The following is a 19291-nucleotide window of genomic DNA, read 5'->3' as shown; positions in this document are numbered from 1 at the left end:
TCTCCTTCAAACTCTTCACTGGCCGCTCTAGTAGAAGAACTCACATTTCTCCTTCAAACTCTTCACTGGCTGCTCTAGTAGAAGAACTCACATTTCTCCTTCAAACTCTTCACTGGCCGCTCTAGTAGAAGAACTCACATTTCTCCTTCAAACTCTTCACTGGCTGCTCTAGTAGAAGAACTCACATTTCTCCTTCAAACTCTTCACTGGCCGCTCTAGTAGAAGAACTCACATTTCTCCTTCAAACTCTTCACTGGCCGCTCTAGTAGAAGAACTCACATTTCTCCTTCAAACTCTTCACTGGCTGCTCTAGTAGAAGAACTCACATTTCTCCTTCAAACTCTTCACTGGCCGCTCTAGTAGAAGAACTCACATTTCTCCTTCAAACTCTTCACTGGCCGCTCTAGTAGAAGAACTCACATTTCTCCTTCAAACTCTTCACTGGCCGCTCTAGTAGAAGAACTCACATTTCTCCTTCAAACTCTTCACTGGCTGCTCTAGTAGAAGAACTCACATTTCTCCTTCAAACTCTTCACTGGCTGCTCTAGTAGAAGAACTCACATTTCTCCTTCAAACTCTTCACTGGCTGCTCTAGTAGAAGAACTCACATTTCTCCTTCAAACTCTTCACTGGCCGCTCTAGTAGAAGAACTCACATTTCTCCTTCAAACTCTTCACTGGCTGCTCTAGTAGAAGAACTCACATTTCTCCTTCAAACTCTTCACTGGCTGCTCTAGTAGAAGAACTCACATTTCTCCTTCAAACTCTTCACTGGCTGCCAGTTTCTTTCAGGATCATTTTAAAATTCTGGTTCTTACTTTGTGACCCTGGTCTAGAAAGGCGCTCCAGAAATAACCACTAATAAAGTTTTACCTTACCTTACCTTACTTACTTACCTACTTACTTAATTACTTATTCTTAAAACACATTTCATGTTAAAATGAAATGTAAGTATTACTTTTTATACGCGTTTCCACATCATTGTCTAAAGTACATAATAATTAAATAAAGTACATTTTCAGACATTTATTCTGAAACATTGACATAAAAATATAATATTTACTAAAGAAGGTGTAGAACAACATAAAAAACCTTAAACATGTTATTTTTATAATTCATAACATATATTATAAATATGCTGGTACAGTTTAAACATCAAATATGTTTGAAGAAACAATTATATATATATATACTGTATATATATATATATTTACTTAAAATCTGACAGTATCTGCTGCTTATCTAGCTGTGGAAACACGTACATTATGTAATCCTTGTGTTTTACGTGCACATTTTATCATGTAATGTGTTTTAAAAACTATGTTTTATACATATTTATTTACTTAAATCAAAATTATTATTTATAACAGTAGCTTCTGCTTATATGTTTGTTTCAACTGCATATTTTAACATGTAATGTGTTTTAATAACTATGTTTCTATTCATTTATATTTACTTAAAATCTGAATTATTATTTACAACAGTAGCTTCTGCTTATTCGTATATAGCAGTTAAAACACGTACATTATATAATACTCGTGTTTTAACTGCACATTTTAACATTTAAAAAGTATGTTTCTATTCATGTATATTTACTTACAATCAGAATTATTATTTATAACAGTATCTTATGCGTATATAGCTGTGGAAACAAGTACATTATCTAATACTTGTGTTTTAACTGCACATTTTAACATTTAAAAAGTATGTTTCTATTCATGTATATTTACTTACAATCAGAATTATTATTTATAACAGTATCTTATGCGTATATAGCTGTGGAAACAAGTACATTATCTAATACTTGTGTTTTAACTGCACATTTTAACATTTAAAAAGTATGTTTCTATTCATGTATATTTACTTACAATCAGAATTATTATTTATAACAGTATCTTATGCGTATATAGCTGTGGAAACAAGTACATTATCTAATACTTGTGTTTTAACTGCACATTTTAACATTTAAAAACGATGTTTCTATTCATGTATATTTACTTACAATCAGAATTATTATTTATAACAGTATCTTATGCGTATATAGCTGTGGAAACAAGTACATTATCTAATACTTGTGTTTTAACTGCACATTTTAACATTTAAAAACTATGTTTCTATTCATGTATATTTACTTACAATCAGAATTATTATTTATAACAGTATCTTATGCGTATATAGCTGTGGAAACAAGTACATTATCTAATACTTGTGTTTTAACTGCACATTTTAACATTTAAAAAGTATGTTTCTATTCATGTATATTTACTTACAATCAGAATTATTATTTATAACAGTATCTTATGCGTATATAGCTGTGGAAACAAGTACATTATCTAATACTTGTGTTTTAACTGCACATTTTAACATGTAATAACTACGTTTTTATAAATTTATATTTACTTAAAACCAGAATTATTATTCATAACCGCGACTGCTCTCTCTGCCGCCACCTAGCGGCAGAAACGCGCCAACGGCGTCACCAAAACCCTTTAAAAAACAAGTTTATTTTTTTTTAAATATTTTGAATCGACTTCTCTCTTTTGTTTCCAGGAGACCAGGCGCGTGTTTGCGAGCGCGCGCGCGCGAGGACTCGGTCGTGTCGAGATGGTTCCGTGGGTGGAGTCCCAGGGAGCAGATCTGGCTCCTCCCGCCTCCTCAAGTGGATCCGCGCGTCACACTGGGTGAGGAAGGACGTCTCGTCATGGAGCTCGTCACATAAACTCGTCTCCTCTTGGACTTCCACGCTTTTTTTTTTCTTCTTCTTCTTCTTCTTCTTCTTCTTCTTCTTCCTCTCCTCCTCTGGGAACATCCGGGACATGTGGTCATGGCCGCCTCGCGAGCGCAGAAGTGTCCGAAGAGCGAGAAGTTGGACGAGGCTCAGGCTCTGGCCAGGAGCTGCGCCGGGAGACCGGACTTCCTGCCGTGCGACGGACTCTCCATCTGCGCCACGCACAGCCACGGGAAGTGCTTCAAGCTGCACTGGTGCTGCCACCTGGGCTGGTGTCACTGTGAGTTCTCTCGCCTCCGCGTCTCCATGACGACCGCACATCCTCCAGTAAAAAAATACCTTCCAGCGCCTGGAACAATGGTCAGGGGCGACCCTCCCATTAGGCGGACCGAACTGGAGCGAAAACAAAATCTCAGGTTTCATTTTCGTAGTTTCCTTGTTAATATTTAACAAACGTTAAATTAAGTTGAGAATTTTCTTATAGTAAAACACTTTTTTTTTGTTCTCATTGTATGTGGGGTTTACGAAAATATTGATACATTGATGTAACATTTTTAGTTTTTTTTTACACGATATTCAGCAGCGCCGTTACGGTAACAAAAACAAAATCTATTTTAAAAATAACACATTTTTTATTTATGTAAACAGTTCGATTTGAGCTCCTTCTGGGATTTACTTTGACACATGAGCTAAGATAAAGTACACATATAAATATAAGTTAAAAAATACACATAAAAATATATATATATATTTATTAATTCATTTTCTATGGCGTATTCAATGAAAATGTACATTTTACTTTTTAAAAATGATCATTATTGATTTCAAATATATAATAATAATAATAACTCATATTCTTAACGTTTGGTTTAATATTAATTGTGTAAGAAAATATCTAAAAACTTAAATACTGCAATATTTTTTCTTTCCATGATACAGTATTAATTCTCAACGAAAACAATTTGAATAATTACAAAATATATGATGTAGTTTTTATACCCATGATATAAGAGAAATATAGTAGAAAAAGTAGGACACGTACAAAAAGTAATAATAAAATATAAGTAAAAAAAAATACACAAATATCAAATTTGTGAATTCATTCATGGATTATTCATTAATTCATTTTTCATTAATCATATAAGGGTTGTAAGAAAATATAACATTTATATATACAGTATATACTGTATATATATATATAGATATATATGTTTTCACAATACCGTATCGATATTCAACAGTACAGTCAATTAATGTTTTTTTTTAATATATATATATATATTTTTTTTTTTCGTTGTTATTTTATGGTTATTATGTAAATAGATAAAGTGTATAAAATTAAACTATTTTTATTTTATTAACAATTAACGCTTCAAATATTCACAACGTTTTTTGATTTTTGTGTCGCAATCAAACTTCCAAGCCACAAGATGGCAGCATTAATTACGTCCTTCCGCATCTAAACAAACACGAGACTGAGGACGAGAGGATACACAATCTCTTAAGACATTCAAAACATAATCTTAGTCAAACAGCTAGCTTGTTGCTAAAGTAGGTTTTTCTGTTTAGCAAATGGTGGCGCTTGCGATGCTAACTCGAACTGTACAGTAAATAAAAAAACATATTCTTTGTTCACACACTTGTTTTGTGACGTGTGATGTGCAAGATTGGACTTGTTTTAAGCTAAGCTAGCTAGCATTCTTGTGCTAATTGCTACATTAAATGTATCACCTTTACAAACATAAGTTACTTTCTCACTTTTGTGTCTGTTACTAGTCGGGATCATGTTTTTACCTTCATTAAACTGCACAAAATAGAAGTTTTTACTTATCAAAGTCACATCAAAGACACACAAGATGCTTTTTTTTGTGGATTTCGTGTGAAATATTTTTCGCTGACAAGAGATTAGTGACTGGCAGTGAGTATTACTCGTGTAAGCTGATCCTACAGAAACACACTCGTTTGTGTTTCCAGTACTTGTTGCAAATAGATTTAATTCCTAAGAGTGAGTTTCATTAAAAACATAAACACAACATTTCATGTGTTGATAAAGAAATACTTTCAAAGTATCTTAAAAATAGTCTTAAAATAACTGAACATCTTTAGTAACATTTTTGAATGTTTAACTATAATATTATTTTGTATTTTATTTTTACTATGAAGCTGTTTTTATTTTTTAATCTCATTTAAAAACCTTTTTTTTTTCTTGAATAAAAGATACATTTTATATCAATTTTTTAAATGTATTTTAAGAAAAACAAGCTATTAAGTAAGATAATAGTAAGAGTAAGATAATACTATTGAAATACACTGCTCAGTATCCTGGCTGCTGATTGGCTCAGAGAAGTTACATCAATACCTACCTCGTGTGTGTTGACTCACAGTGTTGTGTGTCATTTGTGTTATATTGTGTTGGATTCTAGAGACGTCAGAATCCTCTGAGGAAATATTTATAAGCGAATGAAAAAAGTTCTTCAGATAGTTGATAGTTGAATAAATAGTTTTCTGGATTGTGTTGGTTTTACTTCGACAAGTTTTCGTAGTTTATTGTGTTGATGACCTAAATTTTGTTCAATTCAGTGACTTGTTTTGTGTATTCGACATCAAGCGATAATGTATTGTCATCATTTTTAATTCATCCTGGATGATAGTGTTTTTATTTATGTAGTGAAAATCAAAAATGTTGTGTAGTAACCATTGCAACACAATGTTGAGCTAATGGCTACATAAAAAACATGTTAAGTGAATATTTTTCTCATTTTATCTGGTTATATTTGAGGATAATCAAGTTTTAAAAAGATTTTCATGCAAAAAAAAGTTCAACTATTACTACAACTATACTACAGCTTTTTGGTTGTTTTTACATATACTATATACAAATATTTTGAAAGAATATATATGTTATGTGAAAAAATACTTATAACCCAATGGTACTTTACTTTAATTACATTTTAAAATACAAATATTGAAAAAAAAACATGGCATTTCCTCTATTTTCAATATGTGTAGGAGGTTTTTTTGATTAAAAACTACTACAAAAAAAGTATTTTTGAAATAAAATAGAGCCATACAATTGAATTCCGTGTTTTTTTCTAAGAAAACCTGATTCAAATGAAATGTTGACTTCATGTCACAAACGGTATTTTTTGACCCACAACTAATCTGTAATTTCGGCCTCTCGTGTGATTTGAATATCATGGTTTACAAGGACACGATACACATGGTTTACAAGGACACGATACACGTGGTTTACGAGGACACGATACACATGGTTTACGAGGACACGATACACATGGTTTACGAGGACACGATACATGTGGTTTACGAGGACACGATACACATGGTTTACGAGGACACGATACACATGGTTTACAAGGACACGATACACATGGTTTACGAGGACACGATACACATGGTTTACGAGGACACGATACACGTGGTTTACGAGGACACGATACACATGGTTTACGAGGACACGATACACATGGTTTACAAGGACACGATACACATGGTTTACGAGGACACGATACACATGGTTTACGAGGACACGATACACATGGTTTACAAGGACACGATACACATGGTTTACGAGGACACGATACACATGGTTTACGAGGACACGATACACATGGTTTACAAGGACACGATACACATGGTTTACGAGGACACGATACACATGGTTTACGAGGACACGATACACATGGTTTACGAGGACGCGATACACATGGTTTACGAGGACACGATACACTTAACAATCCTCTCGCGGTTAAATGACGTCTCGGCATTTGTGTGTGTTTTTAAGATGTGCGTAGAATGAATCCGAAACATCGTCAGCGTCGTCGACGATCAAAATTCAAAGATGGGTAAAAAAACAACAGTTTTTAAAAGAGAACCAGTTCGTTCTGCAACAGTTTTTGTGAAACCAGGAAGCGAATCAATGAGCGAACGTTGTGAGATTGTCCTGGTAGTTCGGAGTCAGTTCCACCTACACCGCGCTGCCTCTGCAGCTCTCACCAGCGCCGCGACTAAAAATAGTCTTTTGAGTGAGTGTGTGAGTGTGTGAGTGTGAGAGTGTGTGTGTGTGAGTGTGTGTAGAAGAATCACCAGAGTTGTGAGCAGTCCAGGCCAAACGATCGCAGATACTTCAAAGACACGGAGTAGAGGGTAAAAAAAAAACTGCTGTTTCATCACTTTGGTGCTGAAGCCGTTTCCTTCGTCAATACACACAAAATATCTTTATTTTTCCTCACGTTTACGATGAATACAAGTACGTGTCCGGACACCTGGGAAGATATTAACAATCATTCATGATTTCATTTGTTGGATCATTTTTCACTTCATTGTTTGTAAAAAAACACTGTCAGTTATCAGTTTTTTTCAAAATACTGTGTATTTAACCACATGTTGTTGTTTGTTTTCTTTGAATATTTTAGCTTAGTTTTTTATAGTTTTATAGAGTATAAAATAAAAAAGTTCCTACAGTATTTAGTATATAGTAATGTTGTCCTTGTATCGTGGAATATATAGTATCACCACATTCTTGCCAAGGGGTCCTAGCACTGACTGAGGACGAGAGGATACATTACTTTTAAAGCTGATGTTTGGACATATTTTGGTTTGAAAACAAATGAAAGCAGTTACGACTTCGTCAAGAGTCATGTGGTCTGTAAATACTACAACACCAGAGTCAAGTACTGGACAATACTACACATATATCCTTGTTACTACACTATCACAACACCAGAGTCAAGTACTGGACAATACTAAACATATATCCTTGTTACTACACTATCACAACACCAGAGTCAAGTACTGGACAATACTAAACATATATCCTTGTTACTACACTATCACAACACCAGAGTCAAGTACTGGACAATACTACACATTGTTACTACAGTATCACAACACCAGAGTCAAGTACTCGATAATTCTACACAATCACAACACCAGAGTCAAGTACTGGACAATACTACACATATTTACTTGTTACTACACTATCACAACACCAGAGTCATGTACTGGACAATACTACACATTGTTACAACAACAGAGTCAAGTACTGGACAATACTACACATATATACTTGTAACTTCACTATCACAACACCAGAGTCAAGTACTCCACAATACTACACATATATACTTGTTACTACACTATCACAACACCAGAGTCAAGTACTGGACAATACTACACATTGTTACTACAGTATCACAACACCAGAGTCAAGTACTCGATAATTCTACACAATCACAACACCAGAGTCAAGTACTGGACAATAGTACACATATTTACTTGTTACTACACTATCACAACACCAGAGTCAAGTACTGGACAATACTACACATTGTTACAACAACAGAGTCAAGTACTGGACAATACTACACATATATACTTGTAACTTCACTATCACAACACCAGAGTCAAGTACTGGACAATACTACACATATATACTTGTAACTTCACTATCACAACACCAGAGTCAAGTACTGGACAATACTACACATATATACTTGTTACTACACTATCACAACACCAGAGTCAAGTACTCCACAATACTACACATATATACTTGTTACTACACTATCACAACACCAGAGTCACGTTTTATAAACGTGTTAATAAGGCTCATGGTTTCTCTCACGGTGTTTTCAGGGCGACTCTCTTCATTCGCCCTCATTTATCCTCCTCTGGAAATCCTCAGATCAGTGTTGAACACAATCAGCGTCGGCTCGGCGTCCGTCAGACGAGGCTTACGGCGTGCTCGCCCGCACACCACGCATCCTAATCTTGGCGTCATGGTTGGATGTCGGCTGAGCTCGAGCCAGATATGAAGGATCTGATGAAGAACCAGACAATCCAGTGGCTGCAGACGTCCTGGCCCTGAAATATTCCTCCACGTCTCAAACACCAGGAGGAGAGTCGCTGGTTTGATGGGAGGGAAACAAGGATAGATAAATAAATGCATAAATAAATATATAAATAAATGTTTGGATAAATATCAATATTTCAAAATAAATAAATGACTTCTGATCTAATTTTTTGTCTAAGAACGGAGCTGTTTGACGTAAATAAAGACACATTTTGACATTTATTTATACAGTTATACATGTTGTCTTCTATTTATTTAGGTATTTATACATTTTGACATTTTTCCATTTGGACATTTCGTTGTCTATATGCAAATTATGATCGGTTACAGCGTTGGATCAACTACCGCTGCCTTGAGAGCGTCGTCTTTGACAAAAATAAGATCAGAACGAATTCATTTATTTTGACATTTTGACATATTGATATTTATCCAAAAATGTATTTATACATTTTGATACGTATTTATACATTGATTTAATCATTTATACATTAATTTTACATTTATTTATACATTCATTTTACATGTATTTATACATGTATTTATACATTTATCTATAAATGTATTTATACATTCATTTATACATTTATTTACACATTTATTTATACGTTTTGACATTTTTTTTATACATTTACTTATACATTTATTTATACATGTATTTATACATATATTTATACATTTATTCATACATAAGTCATTTAAAGTCCTTCATAATCCTCGTGGGTCCAGCAAACATAGAAAAATATTGTAAACAGCAGGTTCTGCTTCTGAGAGAAGCTTCGGTTCTCGGGTCTGGTGCTGGTGCTGGTTCTTGTGCTGATTCTGGTTCTGGTGCTGGTTCTGGTGCTGGTTCTTGTGCTGATTCTGGTTCTGGTGCTGGTTCTGGTTCTGGAGCTGATTCTGGTGCTGGTTCTGGTTCTGGTGCTGGTTCTGGTTCTGGTGCTGATTCTTGTTCTGGTGCTGATTCTGGTGCTGGTTCTGGTTCTGGTAATGATTCTTGTTCTGGTGCTGATTCTGGTGCTGGTTCTGGTTCTGGTGCTGATTCTTGTTCTGGTGCTGATTCTGGTGCTGGTTCTGGTTCTGGTGCTGATTCTTGTTCTGGTGCTGATTCTGGTGCTGGTTCTGGTTCTGGTGCTGGTTCTGGTTCTGGTGCTGATTCTTGTTCTGGTGCTGATTCTGGTGCTGGTTCTGGTTCTGGTGCTGATTCTGGTGCTGGTTCTGGTTCTGGTGCTGGTTCTGGTTCTGGTTCTGGTTCTGGTTCTGGTCGGCGCCGTCAGGCTCGGTCCAAAGCCCTCATTACAGATAATTGAGTGTGTTCAGTGTTCAGTGTCAGGCGAGCGGCGTCTCCTCAGCACCTGCTGCTGTGTTTCTTTCATCCACGACTCGAGAACAAAACGTATTTCAAGACGTCTTGAAATCATGTTGTGGTCGTGATGTGCAGGTGAGTCCAGCTGCTCTGATGATGCTCAGATGATGCTCAGATGATGCTCTGATGATGCTCAGATGATGCTCAGATGATGCTCAGATGATGCTCAGATGATGCTCAGATGATGCTCTGATGATGCTCTGATGATGCTCTGATGATGCTCAGATGATGCTCAGATGATGCTCAGATGATGCTCTGATGATGCTCTGATGATGCTCAGATGATGCTCAGATGATGCTCAGATGATGCTCTGATGATGCTCTGATGATGCTCTGATGATGCTCTGATGATGCTCTGATGATGCTCTGATGATGCTCAGATGATGCTCAGATGATGCTCAGATGATGCTCAGATGATGCTCTGATGATGCTCTGATGATGCTCTGATGATGCTCAGATGATGCTCAGATGATGCTCAGATGATGCTCTGATGATGCTCTGATGATGCTCTGATGATGCTCTGATGATGCTCTGATGATGCTCTGATGAGGCTCAGATGATGCTCTGATGAGGCTCAGATGATGCTCAGATGATGCTCAGATGATGCTCTGATGATGCTCTGATGATGCTCTGATGATGCTCTGATGATGCTCTGATGATGCTCTGATGAGGCTCAGATGATGCTCTGATGATGCTCAGATGATGCTCAGATGATGCTCAGATGATGCTCTGATGATGCTCAGATGATGCTCTGATGATGCTCAGATGAGGCTCAGATGATGCTCAGATGATGCTCAGATGATGCTCAGATGATGCTCAGATGATGCTCTGATGATGCTCAGATGATGCTCAGATGATGCTCAGATGATGCTCAGATGATGCTCAGATGATGCTCAGATGATGCTCTGATGATGCTCAGATGATGCTCTGATGATGCTCTGATGATGCTCAGATGATGCTCAGATGATGCTCTGATGATGCTCAGATGATGCTCAGATGATGCTCAGATGATGCTCTGATGATGCTCAGATGATGCTCAGATGATGCTCTGATGATGCTCAGATGATGCTCTGATGATGCTCTGATGATGCTCTGATGATGCTCTGATGATGCTCAGATGATGCTCAGATGATGCTCAGATGATGCTCTGATGATGCTCAGATGATGCTCAGATGATGCTCAGATGATGCTCAGATGATGCTCAGATGATGCTCTGATGAGGCTCAGATGATGCTCAGATGATGCTCAGATGATGCTCTGATGATGCTCTGATGATGCTCAGATGATGCTCTGATGAGGCTCAGATGATGCTCAGATGATGCTCAGATGATGCTCAGATGATGCTCAGATGATGCTCAGATGATGCTCTGATGATGCTCAGATGATGCTCAGATGATGCTCTGATGATGCTCAGATGATGCTCTGATGAGGCTCAGATGATGCTCAGATGATGCTCTGATGATGCTCTGATGATGCTCAGATGATGCTCAGATGATGCTCAGATGATGCTCTGATGATGCTCAGATGATGCTCTGATGAGGCTCAGATGATGCTCAGATGATGCTCTGATGATGCTCAGATGATGCTCTGATGAGGCTCAGGTGATGCTCTGATGATGCTCTGATGATGCTCAGATGATGCTCAGATGATCCTCAGATGATGCTCAGATGATGCTCTGATGAGGCTCAGATGATGCTCAGATGATGCTCAGATGATGCTCAGATGATGCTCTGATGAGGCTCAGATGATGCTCTGATGATGCTCAGATGATGCTCAGATGATCCTCAGATGATGCTCAGATGATGCTCTGATGATGCTCAGATGATGCTCAGATGATGCTCAGATGAGGCTCAGATGATGCTCTGATGAGGCTCAGATGATGCTCTGATGATGCTCAGATGATGCTCTGATGATGCTCTGATGATGCTCAGATGATGCTCTGATGATGCTCAGATGATGCTCAGATGAGGCTCAGATGAGGCTCAGATGATGCTCAGATGATGCTCAGATGATGCTCAGATGAGGCTCAGATGATGCTCAGATGATGCTCTGATGATGCTCAGATGATGCTCAGATGAGGCTCAGATGAGGCTCAGATGATGCTCAGATGATGCTCAGATGATGCTCTGATGATGCTCAGATGATGCTCTGATGATGCTCTGATGATGCTCAGATGATGCTCAGATGATGCTCAGATGATGCTCTGATGATGCTCAGAGAAGATGGTTCACTGGTTCAGTGATGTTCACCAAACTCTGAGGATCACGAGAAGGTTTTATGGATCAACGTATCTTGAGGAGGAAACGATCGATCTGTTGCTCTGGTCTGATGTTTCTCTTTTACCATCTTCAGATCTTTTCAGGAAACATGTCGTCTTCATGTGTTTGTAATAGATCAGTGTCAATGTATTTGAGGTATCCCTTGTGTTGTCTCTGGGTCAAGGTGACCCGAAGGCCCAATAACAAATGTGTTTATGGTATCCCTTGTTTTGTTTCTGGGTCAAGGTGACCCGAAGGCCTCAAAACAAATTTGTTTGAGGTATCCCTTGTGTTGTCTCTGGGTCAAGGTGACCTGAAGGCCCCAAATCAAATTTGTTTGAGGTATCCCTTGTGTTGTCTCTGGGTCAAGGTGACCTGAAGGCCCCAAAACAAATTTGTTTGAGGTATCCCTTGTGTTTTCTCTGGGTCAAAGTGACCCGAAGGTCCTAAAACAAATGTGTTTGTGGTATCCCTTGTGTTGTCTCTGGGTTAAGGTGACCCAAAGGTCCCAAAACAAACGTGTTTGTGGTATCCCTTGTGTTGTCTCTGGGTCAAGGTGACCCAAAGCCCAGAAAACAAATGTGTTTGTGGTGTCCCTCGTGTTGTCTCTGGGTCAAGGTCAGCGACCTCCCTGGCTTCCATTAATACATATGCAGTGTTGGAGGTTGTTCACTTTGACCCAGAGCAACAAAGGTATACCACAAACACATTTGTTTTCAGGCCTTTAGGTCACCTTGACCCAGAGACAACACAAGGGATACCACAAACACATTTGTTTTCAGGCCTTTAGGTCACCTTGACCCTGAGACAACACAAGGGTTGAGTCTAATCGTTGACATCATAATATAGTCTCCGGCACTCATGTGTTCCACCTGCCTTCACTCTCTTCTTCGCCTCCTCTGCTCCTCGTTCATGACGTCATATTTTCCCTCCGTTGCCGTGAGAACGACGAGCGCTTCGGTGTAAATCTGTGACTCGGTTTCAGGTTCAGATGTGGATTAAAAGAATAAATCTCTTCCTCGTGTCTCCGGGCGGGAATATTTGTTTCCACGACGAGGGATGTTTCAGTGACGCAACACGTGTTTAATCCGCCGAGGTCACGTGACCTCTGGCTCGAGGGTCGCAAGGTCACGACGAGACTCAAGAACCTTTGTTTGTTTGATGATGAATCCAGAGACGTCAACATCCTGGACCTGCAGATGTTTCCTGCTTTAAATCGGGAACTCCCTCCAACAAAACAAAACTGTAACCATGGCAACCGAGAGCCACCTACGACCTATCATCGTCAAGTTATTTTAGTGTAAAACTCTTTCACGTTTAAAAGGATTAAAACTTTCTCTTATTCGTACTTTTATATTTCACTGAATACAATATTTAATTCTTTCTTAGTTTGTTATTTTGTTCATTAAATATTAAAGTAAATAATTACTGATATATGTAACATTTTATTATGTATGTTAAAACATTTTTATTTTATTTTACATGTATTTGTTTTTGAATAAATGATAAATATTTATGGGGGTAAAAATCGCCTTAAAATCATTAAAAAATAAAATTAAAATTAAATGGATTTTACAAAGTCTAATTATTAATTGACATCTTTTTTTTTTTACATTTTATTTAAAATGTAATCGTAAAAGAAAACGTAAGAATAAAAATAATTGAACGTAAAACCTATTTAGTTTGAAAATATGTATTTAAATTTTCCTTCAGTTTATTTTTGGGGGATTTCGGAGCAAAACTACTCTTTAGAAAAAACCCTCAAATAAAAATAAAACATTCAATTATTTTTTAACATGTTATTTTTAAATACCATTTACATTTACACTTAATTTTAGTGTATAAAACTGCATTTACAATTCAAATGAAAATAAAAACAAATGTTTTTAATAGTATCTGAATAATACATTCAGTTTATTTTCAAATTAAATTAATATAAAATTGTATTATTTTTCATACACTAATATTTATTGATTTAAATCGGCAAATTAACCTGCATGTAAAATTAGAATAAACCAAAATTTTGATATTTGTATCAATTAGAATTTACATACTATAAAAATATTATCTGTATTAAACTGTTGGGAAAAAAAAGACTTTTAATGTATAATAACTTTCAAATAGTTCCCTTTTTTGTGGAGTCCCTCAAGGTTCTGTTCTGGGTCCTTTATTGTTTTTGCTGTACTTGATTCCCCTCGGTAAAATCATTCAGAGATTTCCAGATGTTTCTTATCACATTTTTGCTGATGACATCCAGCTCTACTGCTCTTTTGACCCAACTGAGCCCCAAAGGCTGAACAGCTTAGTCAATGTTTGCTAGAAATCAAACAATGACTGAGTGAAAACACTTTACAGCTTAATGTGGACAAAACTGAAACACTGGTGATTGCTCCTGATGATAAGGTTCCAGGGTTGAGTCAGTACTTGAGTGACTTAGGTCGGTCTGTCAAACTGAGCCTGAGAAACCTGGGTGTTGTATTTGATAAAGACATGTCTCTTGTTCAACACTGAAGAAAACTGACCAGAAACTGTTTCCTTCAACTGAGAAAAATCTCTAAACTTAGGAAAATGTTGTCGGAACATGATCTGGATCTTATAATCCATGCGTTTGTTTCTTCTCGTCTGGACTATTGTAACAGTTTGTTTTCATGTCTTAACAAGAAGGATCGTCTCGTCTGCAGTTGATTCAGAACTCTGCAGCCAGAATTCTAACTCGCTCTAGTAGAAGAACTCACATTTCTCCGGTCCTTAAAACTCTTCACTGGCTTCCAGTTTCTTTCAAGATCAACTTTAAAATTCTGGTTCTTACTTTCAGAGCTATTCATGGTCAGGCTCCTCCTTACATCACTGATCTTATCCAGCCTTACACCCCAGCTCGGGCTCTGAGGTCTGTGGATCAGAATCTACTGATGGTTCCACGCACACGGCTCAGGACCAGAGGAGAGAAATCTTTTCAGGCTGTTGCTCCTAAGCTTTGGAACGATCTTCTCTCTCTTTGCGCTTGATGGATCTACTGACTCCTTTAAGAAACATCTTAAGACGTTTCTATTTGTTCAGGCTTTTCCTTAAATTTCTGGAACTCCTGTGTTGTTCTCAGTATTATTTTGATCTTTAAAGTATGTACTTTTTTGAGTATTGTTTTGATTGTCTAAGCGCTTTGTGACCCTGGTCTCGAAAAGCGCTATATAAATAAATATTACTTACTTACTTACTTACTTTTTTATTTTTGGTTTATTTTTGTGCGGTTTTAGTTTATGAGTAAATCATTCTGAAAATAATTTTGAGAGACAAAAATCCCTAAAAATAATAATGTAATTTTGAATTTTTTTAAATGTACATTTATTTTATTTTCATTTACACAAATATTTATTTATATTGGCAAAATAAACACAATTATAGTAGATATTTGTAAAACGTTCATGTACTTTTTACTCCAAATACTTATTTTAATTATTTTTAATTATAAAAAAACTACCCACGTCAGCTCCAGTATTTCACGTGGGAATAGAACCAACAACTCTTCTCTGTCCATCACTTTGAGTGACAGGAACTCGCATCAAGTTCATTTAATGTTCAGATAAAACCTGTCCTCCTGCAGCTGCCGGGACCAAACCAGAGTCACAATCGTTGCTCCTGGCGTCGGATCCTCCTTCACGTGCAGCGAGAAACTGCTGATGTGAGGAACATGAAGAACATGAAGAACACGAAACACGTGAAGAAGCATCGATACATTATTCAGTGAGCGTCAAAATAGCATCGCGGCCGGCGGCGCTCGCCCGAGTGACGCCGGCGTTTCCCCCGTCGGTCTGCGGTCCAACCTTCGCTGACGGTTCCTGGACGAGTTCTATTTCCAGTCCCAGGAGAATGAGCAGAAGTAACTGGTCTTGAAGGAACTTCTTGATCTTTCACTTCCTCATTAACCTCCTGAACTGCTGCCGTTCAACGTACACTTCCTGCTAATGAGGCGCCGCCGCCGCAGGTCCAGGCAATTAACGCTCGCCGTGACGCCTCAGGAGACGCAGCTTCTGATGGAAGGTGTTGAAAGTAGTCGTCGACGACCTTCACACGACTTTGATTTCAAACCTTTGTGTTTTGTCAAGAAAAGTAGTTTCAAGAAAAGTCTTCATAGAAGAAATTTGACACAAATATATTCTTTTAAACTACATCGTTTAAAAGAATATATTTGTGTCAAACTTCCTGATCGTGATCGAGTCATTCATTTTCAACTATAATAAACTACTATGTTCTCGACTCACATGTTACACACGTGTTCTCGACTCACATGTTACACACGTGTTCTCGACGCACACGTTACACGTGTGTTCTCGATTCACATGTTACACACATTTTCTAGACTCACACGTTAAACATGTGTTCTCGACTCACATGTTGCACACGTGTTCTCGACTCCCATGTTACACGCCTGTTCTTGACTCACACGTCACACGCATGTTCTCGACTGACATGTTACACACGTGTTCTCGACTCACATGTTAAACGCGTGTTCTCGATTCACACATTACATGCATGCTCTCGACTGACATGTTACACTTGATTCTCTACTCAAATGTTACAAGAGTGTTCTAGACTCACATGTTACATGCGTGTTCTCGACTCACATGTTACACGCGTGTTCTTGACTCACATGTTACATACGTGTTCTCGACTCACACTTGTTTTTGACTCACGCGTGTTCTCGACTCACACGTTACACACGTGTTTTCGACTCACGCGTGTTCTCAACTCACATGTTACACGCGTGTTCTTGACTCACATGTTACATATGCGTTCTCGACTCACATCTTACGCACGTGTTCTTGACTCACACGTTACACGCCTGTTCTTGACTCACACGTCACACACATGTTCTCGACTGACATGTTAGACACGTGTTCTCGACTCACATGTTACACGTGTGTTCTCGATTCACAAGTTACATGCGTGTTCCCGTTTCACACGTTACACGCATGCTCTCGACTGACATGTTAAACTTGATTCTCTACTCACATGTTACACGCGTGTTATCGACTCACATGTTACACGCGTGTTCTTGACTCACATGTTACATACGTGTTCTCGACTCCTCACACTTGTTCTTGACTCACGCGTGTTCTCGACTCACACGTTACACGCGTGTTCTTGACTCACACGTGTTCTCGACTCACACGTTACACACGTATTCTCGACTTACACGTTACACGCGTGTTCTTGACTCACACGTGTTCTCGACTCACACGTTACACGCGTGTTCTTGACTCACACGTGTTCTCGACTCACACGTTACACATGTATTCTCGACTTACACGTTACACGCGTGTTCTTGACTCACACGTGTTCTCGACTCACACGTTACACGCGTGTTCTTGACTCACATGCGTTCTCGACTCACACGTTACACGATGTTCTTGACTCACACGTGTTCTCGACTCACACGTTACACACGTATTCTCGACTTACACGTTACACGCGTGTTCTTGACTCACACGTGTTCTCAACTCACACGTTACACGCGTGTTCTCGACTCACATGTTACACGCGTGTTCTTGACTCACACGTGTTCTCGACTCACACGTTACACGCGTGTTCTTGACTCACACGTGTTCTCGACTCACACGTTACACATGTATTCTCGACTTACACGTTACACGCGTGTTCTTGACTCACACGTGTTCTCGACTCACACGTTACACGCGTGTTCTTGACTCACATGCGTTCTCGACTCACACGTTACACGATGTTCTTGACTCACACGTGTTCTCGACTCACACGTTACACACGTATTCTCGACTTACACGTTACACGCGTGTTCTTGACTCACACGTGTTCTCAACTCACACGTTACACGCGTGTTCTCGACTCACATGTTACACGCGTGTTCTTGACTCACATGTTACATACGTGTTCTCGACTCACACGTTACACGTGTTCTCGACTCACATGTTACTCGTGTGTTCTTGATTCACATGTTACACACGTGTTCTAGACTCACACGTTACACATGTGTTCTCGACTCACATGTTGCACACGTGTTCTCGACTCCCATGTTACACGCCTGTTCTTGACTCACACGTCACACGCATGTTCTCGACTGACATGTTACACACGTGTTCTCGACTCACATGTTACACGCGTGTTCTCGATTCACACATTACATGCATGCTCTCGACTGACATGTTACACTTGATTCTCTACTCACATGTTACAAGAGTGTTCTAGACTCACATGTTACATGCGTGTTCTCGACTCACATGTTACACGCGTGTTCTTGACTCACATGTTACATACGTGTTCTCAACTCACACTTGTTTTTGACTCACGCGTGTTCTCGACTCACACGTTACACACGTGTTTTCGACTCACGCGTGTTCTCAACTCACATGTTACACGCGTGTTCTTGACTCACATGTTACATATGCGTTCTCGACTCACATCTTACGCACGTGTTCTTGACTCACACGTTACACGCCTGTTCTTGACTCACACGTCACACACATGTTCTCGACTGACATGTTAGACACGTGTTCTCGACTCACATGTTACACGTGTGTTCTCGATTCACAAGTTACATGCGTGTTCCCGTTTCACACGTTACACACATGCTCTCAACTGACATGTTAAACTTGATTCTCTACTCACATGTTACACGCGTGTTATCGACTCACATGTTACACGCGTGTTCTTGACTCACATATTACATACGTGTTCTCAACTCCTCGCACTTGTTTTTGACCCACGCGTGTTCTCGACTCACACGTTACACGCGTGTTCTTGATTCACACGCGTTCTCGACTCACACGTTACACACGTATTCTCGACTTACACGTTACACGCGTGTTCTTGACTCACACGTGTTCTCGACTCACACGTTACACACGTGTTCTTGACTCACACGTGTTCTCGACTCACACGTTACACACGTATTCCCGACTTACACGTTACACACGTGTTCTTGACTCACACGTGTTCTCGACTCACACGTTACCCGCGTGTTCTTGACTCACACGTATTCTCGACTCACACGTTACACACGTGTTCTTGACTCACACGTTACACGCGTCTTCTTGACTCACAC

General features: G+C 38.7%; 1 protein-coding gene across 1 annotated transcript in view; it reads left to right on the top strand.

The window, feature by feature from the left end:
- The first annotated feature begins 2644 nt into the window (after positions 1-2644).
- The window catches only part of LOC148068058 (UPF0524 protein C3orf70 homolog B-like), a 30381-nt gene continuing 13734 nt past the window's right edge, over positions 2645-19291 (top strand). Inside the window, exon 1 of the mRNA XM_087804582.1 lies at positions 2645-3007. Within this exon, the coding sequence (XP_087660708.1) occupies positions 2824-3007 (184 nt within the window). The 5' untranslated portion in view covers positions 2645-2823. The remainder of the gene's footprint in view (positions 3008-19291) is intronic.

Source organism: Callionymus lyra, chromosome 12 (genome assembly GCF_982586985.1).
Source record: "Callionymus lyra chromosome 12, fCalLyr1.hap1.1, whole genome shotgun sequence".
Taxonomy (NCBI): Eukaryota; Metazoa; Chordata; class Actinopteri; order Syngnathiformes; family Callionymidae; genus Callionymus; species Callionymus lyra.
Note: the sequence above shows the minus strand (reverse complement) of the source record. Positions and strands in the feature narration are given on the sequence as shown.